Raw genomic sequence first — 7,361 nt, 5'->3', positions numbered from 1 at the left:
GCCATGTAAATAACGCCTGTTCAAAACCACTTAGGGGCCTAGTCCGCGAGTTATCCATCATCTCATGGAATATTGCGGGGATGAGCAACATCTTTAGGGACATAACTACACCTGAATACCTCGCACAGGGGGACATACTGTGTATTCAGGAAACCTGGGCAAGGGCAACGACCGCCATCGGTGGCTTTTACGAACATTTTAAACCAGCGACCAAAAGGACAATCTTCGGACGCCCGTCAGGGGGCCTCTCTATCTACGTAAGTCATGCGTGCAAAATTAACACAACTGAATTAAAGTTGGGGTCTCCTGATCTTCAAGCCATCCTAATCAGTGGGTTGTCATCGGGTCGAAAATCTCGCCCCTTTTTACTAATTAATTGTTATTTCAACCCAATCAAGTATCAATCCTTCCAGGCCATGGAATCACTTATTTCAATTTTGGAAGAACTTTTAATAAGTTGGAAGGACCAAGACGTAATAATCGCGGGCGACTTCAATCACAGAGGCTTGGGTTTAACTTCGGAGACTCCATCAAGCAAGAAGTCAGTCCCATTGACTGAATTTCTCGCAAATTTTAAGCTGCACTCCACCCATAGAATACAAAAAAAGACCCAACCAGAATGGACCACCATTCCGACCTTTAGAAATGTCTCTACCATAGACTACATCTTTATCAATGAAGGGCTTGCCCACAATCTTTGCAACTTCACAGTGGACGACAGAGAGGAAAGCGATCATAGGCCCCTCCGCGCCACATTCAATCTGGCGCGGGTACAAGCAGAATTACAAGCAGTTATTGGAACTACCACGGGGGAGGAACATCACAATGTGCTTAAAAGAATAAAATGGTCAACCAATCTTAGTCATAGCCTGCTAGACTATGTAGCTAGAAGGGAGGAAGAACCTAACCCAGTTCAAACTAAGAACATCACCCACCTCTGGGAAACTCTGACCTCCGACTTATTGGAACGTCTGGGCAATAACCATCATCCAAGAAGTCGCCAATTCCACTCTGATCCTCGCCGTGTAACATCGTGGTGCCTGTCACAGTGCAAGCGTGCTCTAAACAAGGCAATCAGGGCACTAAAGAAAGGCACTCATTTGTCAGGGAGATATTCCATTGCTGCTCTGCGAACAGACTATAAAAAGAAAGTCTGGGCCCACAAAAAACTGCAGACTGAACAGAATTGGTTGACTGTGTTCTCCTTAATTAAAGGTAATGACAATAGCAAGCTTTGGCGTTTCATTAACAGTCTGACCCCCAGAGGAGAGCAAAAGGAAAATAGTGTTGCAGGGAAAGTGTGGGAACAGTATGCCAAGGGGTTGTATACCTGCGAGTCAAATCAGGCCACTGCAGGAAGCCGTGCGTGGTCCAAGGTGGCGGCGGAAATTATCGAATCCGAAAGAGCTACGTCAGAAGGCGTAAACTCGACCTGCACCGGATCATTCACAGAAATGGAGGTACTAAAGCGCATCAAGGCCATAAGAACTGATGGCGCTCCAGGCCCAAATGGGATTCCGGCCCAGGTTCTGAAAACCGCCTCAGCCTTTTTTGCATCCAGACTCACCCCTTTATTTAACCATTCTTTTGCCACGGCAATGTTGCCATCCTCTTGGAAAGGTTCTATTCTATTCCCCATCCATAAAAAGGGGGACCACACGAACCCGGCCAATTATAGGCTTATAGCTCTCCTCGACATAGAAGCAAAGATTTACGCCCGCCTTCTTCTCAGGGATCTGGAGGATTGGGTGGACAAGAACGGCATTCTTCCGCCCACACAGACCGGCTTTAGGGCCCATAGCTCCACTCTTGACAACATCTTAGCCCTCTCCTACCTCGCGAAGAAGGCCAATACGAGGAACAAACCGCCCCTGTTCTGCTGTTTCATAGACTACTCCACAGCCTTTGACCGAGTGAACAGGGGCCGGCTCTGGGCAAAACTTGACTCGTGGGGGCTACCACAGGCTCTGCTAAAAGCTATAAAAGCGCTCTATGAGGGCACCTGGGTCAAGGTGAAGCTAAGCCCCACAATAACAACTGAAAGAATTGAAACCAACTCGGGCCTCAAGCAGGGGTGCGTCTTGGCCCCCATGCTTTTCAACTTGTATACTGCGGACATGGGGACAGCTCTGAAAGATGCCAACTCAGCACCTCCAAAACTGGGGAGGCTCGTCTTGGGAACACTCCAGTATGCAGACGACACGGTGATCATGGACCACACTAGGGTGGGGCTCCAAAGAGCCTTAAGCAGTTTGGCCCTATACAATAAGTCAAATGACTTACGGATCAACGTGAGCAAGACCAAAATCGTCATTTTTGGCAAATACCCCCTCAAAAAAGAAGCTTCATGGTCTCTGGGGGAGCACCGTATCGTCACTGCCCCATTCTACAACTATCTGGGCACCTGGGTCTCTGAGAGTGCCTCTGCAGTCAAACATCTGAAGGAGCTTAAACCCAAAATTAACAAAACCATTCTGTCGTTAAGACGCTTATGCCACCGCTTGGACAGTCCCTCAGCAGAACCAATGTTGACAGTGCTCCGGGCAAAACTGATCCCTGCCATTTCATATGGGCATATAGCCTACCCTGGTGCATTTGACAAAGTGGTAAACGCTGCCCAAGCGAAAGCCTATAAGATGGTGCTACAGGCCCCTAGATACGCAAGGAACACTAGATTAAGGCTAGAAATAGGCCTTAAGCGACCTGAGCTGGTATTACTGGGGGACCTTTTAAAACTCTATATTAGAGTATTGAAAGCACCAGAACATTCGCTAAAGCACTCCCTAAAATCAATCTTTGATGAGGTGGGCTCCCCCTGGTACTCAAAGGTAGGACAAGCTATTGCAGCATTGAAAATCGAAAGAAGGAGTTTGCCCCTGCATGAAATTCCTTTCTCAGCCTGGGCCCAAGCAGTTAAGCGCCAAGTCCGGATCATCTCCTTTGGACTTGACCTTGCATCTCTTCGGCAAAATCCACTAACTCAGGCCCTGGACAAATCATATATTCCAGGTAAACCCCAACCTTACTTGCAAGATCCAGTATCCACTTGCGCGAGAAAGAAAATTTTGTATTTTCGACTTTTGGCCCTCAGGATCATGGACTTCAACCCCAAATGGGCCCGTACGGATGGCACCCTGGCCTGTCGTCTATGCAATTACCGCAGGGAATCCTGGCTACACTTGCTGTGCTGCTGCACAAAGCTGGCCAATGACCGCCATCGCTTGCTGCTTCCGATTTTATGGAATACGGACTACAGAACTTGCAGAGAGGCTTCGGACTGGTGCCTCTCAGTCTCCACGACCTGTCTGATAGCCAGAGTTGCGAAATTTATACACCAGGTAAAAATGGCACTCGACTCCCACTCAACGGCATTGTCTGCAAAGTAACTGGAAGCCTTTCGCCCCAGTTATCTAATCTGGGCTGGTTTAAAGACCCACGAAGAATCCATCTTTCGTCAACAGCCCTTGGTACATGAATTGACTTTACCGAACTTTCATGTGCCTCCCCTTATCAGTTGGGAAATACTGGTACAACCTATACATCACTCCTTTTAAAAGAACTCTGCTCTGGACAGCTAATCAGGACTAATATGCTAATATTTAACCCAAAGTGACTTTCACTTTTATGTGTGGATGGGACTTGTGAGGGGGTGAGTCTGGACGTTCATAAATCTTTTTTCTTTTTTTTTTTTTAATCTTATACTGTAAAGATTTTAAGTAATCATGCAGTTTATTAATAAAATTGTCAAAAAAAAAAAAAAAAAAAAATTGACTGATGCTCCATTTGATGCTGATCCATTGAGAGTCATGACAAGTAAACAGCATATGGTGACGCTCAATGTCCCAGAAAGTCCATTACAAGAGATTCATCACATTGAAAGCATCTGCCTCAATGTTCGTCAAATCCAGACCTTAAGAGTGAGATAAGTACACCTGAGTGAACACGTCAAGCAGCTATGTCTACATCTGTGATGCCAGATGACAGTGCAACTCTTTCACCTCTTACAACTCAATCTGGAAGATTGGTGTGAGAACCTGGACGACTCATTGAGGTACTCTAATGTATATGTGTTGTTTGTGCTTTTTATTTAACAAAGGGGGAGATGTAGTGTCATGTGCAGCAGGACTCTTGTGGTACTTGACGGACTCCTTACAAAGGTATGTAATAAGTTGGGAGGTATTTGGGTGTGTCTAGGTGTGGTCAATAAAGTCTATGACATATTGCATTCAGGTAATGTTTGCATGCCGAAGAAGTGCTCTGTGTGCTGCGTGATCATTTGTGGGAATCAGAGCTCGGGTGGACTCAACATGGGGCTTGAACAGTAACTGTTTTCCTTCTACAGGTTGACAGGTCATATAAGTGTTAAAATGATTTTTATATTCCTCAGCAGCAGTTCTCAACCTTTTGATGTCTGTGGACTCCCACTAAATCACTACTGGAAGCCAGGGACCCCTACCTAAGCAATTTCTATGACTTGACCCTCAAACAAATACACAAATACAGAAAGAAGTGTACATCAAAGAAATACACAAATTAGGACATATTACATTTAATTCACAAATATGTGAAAATTAAAATTTTAATGGAGAAGTTCAAAATTATGTTTTATTTATAACAGATTGAGTGATATTCTAGATACTAGCACGTCACTTCCGGAGGCGTTTTAAGGCATGGGCAAAGGGGACTTTGGCCCAGGGCCCCCAGCCTTTCAGGGGCCCCCTGATAGAGCCAGCTTTTTTCCGCAGAGAGTCTTGCCCTGATGACCTTGAATAATTCTCAAACAGTTTGTGTTAAATACGGTTTTCTTTAATTTATTTTTAATGTGGGTGATGTGTGAGAGTCTATCACAGACATTTTGCAGAAACATGTTGCATTTATGTTTCATTCTTTTATATAAAAACAGGACCTCGCATATTCATATGTTACAGAGATTATGTGCAGTAATAATATTGAGCTGCTGCTGTGTTACAATATTGAAAACACACCTCACTTTCCCTAAAAATTAATGTAAACACATCTAGAATTTGGACAAGTGTGACTGTGCACTGTCAGTGACCTGGAAAAAGAGGGCATGAAATAGCTGAAACTGGATCATAAATTCAAAGCTGTTTGGAACAGGGGCCCCCAAAATACTTTGGCCCAGGGCCCCCAAGAGCCTGAAGATGGCTCTGATCACTTCAACGTTTGGCTCCTAACGCATGCTCTCTTTTTGTGCGTGCACACGACTCCTACATGAGGCCTTCAATCACCCATACCAGAGTGCTTGCCCTCCCACAGAATAGAAAAGGATGCCAATTACATTTTTAGCTTCCAACTTCAAATTCCTTCACATTTCCACAGCATTTGAAAGCTTTCTATTTTCAATATTGCTTTTAATGTATATGTAATTTATTATTCTGCTACACCTCTTCTCCCCACTCGCGGACCCTGTAGTGGGCATCGCGGACCCCCAGGGGTCCCTGGACCACAAGTTAAGAACTGCTGTTCCACAGCATTAAGCGGCAGTGTTCAGGACATTTGAAAGCAACAGTCAATCAAACCAACCTGAAAATCACTGTACAAGTAGTCAAAGAACCTACCACCCACGCAGGCTGTACCTGCCGGAGGCTGTTTACTTTGAAGCATAAACAAAAACTGAGGTTGCCATGGAATGATGTTTTGTTGGTACCTCAGTTAAACGCAAGCACACCTCTACAGTGCCTAAGACTCCATCGCCGGCGAGGAAGAGTCCAAGCCAGGCCGCCATGGCTGGGCCATACTCCTATTTCGACAAAAACAATTTAAACCAAGACAGGTGGGTGCAATCACAGAGGTGTGAGTACGGTGCTGTACCAAAGGATATCGGCCTGGGCGTGCATAGACTAAAAACTTTACTGAACAAGATCGCGTGACATGTTGCTATTGTTCAGTTAGGCACTTACTGTCTTTTGGCGTAAAGAAATAACAAGATAAAACGTTTTACATGGCGCATGAATGATTACAACTTACAACGCGTGACCGTCCTAGGCGCGGAAATGACTGATAGCGCTGACTGACAAGGCGGGTCTGAGAAATCTTTTTTATTTTGAATATCAGAGTATTGGGTCCTTGTTGTTCATTCACTTCAAACCGGCCGAAGATTCAAAAGGCTTGCATTCTAAACCAGCCCTGTGCCCTGCTTTCACTTTCTAAAGTTCCCAACGCAAATACGCCTGTTTCTTCGAGAGTCACTTTTTTTTTTTTTGCTTCACGGCGCAGGGCTACTGTTGTCCGGTTTCTCTCGCTAATCTTGTCTCTGCCATACTTTCCTGCCTTGAAGAATGTAACAAGCTGCTCTGTTTGGAATGCAGTGCAATAGTGCGCCATATTCTTCTCACGGGTTACTGACTCCATTTTCATTTTCCGGAAATTAGGTATTTTGAGTCAATCTCATGCTAAATATTGCATTGTTTTTTTAGAATAGTTATAGGGCTTCTGTCTGATGAGACCACGCAGGAACTACGAAGCGTCCTGCTTTTCATTCGGTTTAAAGTGCTGTGGCAACAAATGATGGACGGAATATTGAATAAATCAAACATTCTCCCCCAGTCAAGAAATCTGGATTAAATGCATCCTTCTTTTCGCCCAAATTGGGCTCTAGGGGCCCTTTTATGAACACATCTTTATAAGGTGTTGGATGTAAGTAAGTAAGTAAGTAAATCTTTATTCGGTTATAATAAGGCAATAATAACCATTAAAGTACATACATAAAACATATCACAAAGGATATACATGTTATAAAAGGCTCCTTATATTAACTAAAATGCTTTAACCAAGGTTCGCTCTGTGTTTAAAAATACACTTTAAAAACGTGCTTACGCATTTTGTGGTCAATGTAGTATTCAAGAATTGCAAGTGCAACATGGCAGGGCGACACCTTCTAAAACCGAGAGTTCTCAGCAGTGGGGTTAGCCAGAGGTTACGATGGGTAGAATAGTATTTACAAAACAATACAGTATGGATGGTTGATTGTTCCGACATCTCATCACAGGGGCATAACATTAAACACTCATTCCAATTTGGGTTTTTAGGAAAGGCTACAAGCCTGTGAAAAACATTCAGTCTAAATCGTGTCAACAAAAAGCATTCGAATTGTGACTCGACATAGGCCAAATAAGGTTCCATTTCCAATGTGGTCATGACTATTAAGGAGTGTTGAACAGATGTTTTACTTATCTCCTTGCTCAACCGGGATTCTTCCATATAGCTAAGGGCCTTTATTTTTAGATCTTTCTTCGAGATCTCTGCAATCAATTCGGGGTTAACAAAATATTTGTTAAGGCCTAGGTCTGTAAGAAGGTTTTTCACATAAAGCAGCCACTCAATCTTCCCCATGTGTTCTA

At 44.1% G+C, this 7,361-nt stretch overlaps 1 protein-coding gene across 1 annotated transcript in view; it reads left to right on the top strand.

The window, feature by feature from the left end:
* Positions 1-5,678: 5,678 nt before the first annotated feature.
* Positions 5,679-7,361, top strand: part of CIMIP5 (ciliary microtubule inner protein 5) — a 60,625-nt gene continuing 58,942 nt past the window's right edge. Inside the window, exon 1 of the mRNA XM_085609174.1 lies at positions 5,679-5,794. Within this exon, the coding sequence (XP_085465300.1) occupies positions 5,745-5,794 (50 nt within the window). The 5' untranslated portion in view covers positions 5,679-5,744. The remainder of the gene's footprint in view (positions 5,795-7,361) is intronic.

The sequence above is a fragment of the Triturus cristatus genome, chromosome 6 (assembly GCF_964204655.1).
Source record: "Triturus cristatus chromosome 6, aTriCri1.1, whole genome shotgun sequence".
Lineage (NCBI taxonomy): Eukaryota > Metazoa > Chordata > Amphibia > Caudata > Salamandridae > Triturus > Triturus cristatus.
This window is presented reverse-complemented; position numbering and strand designations above follow the sequence as displayed.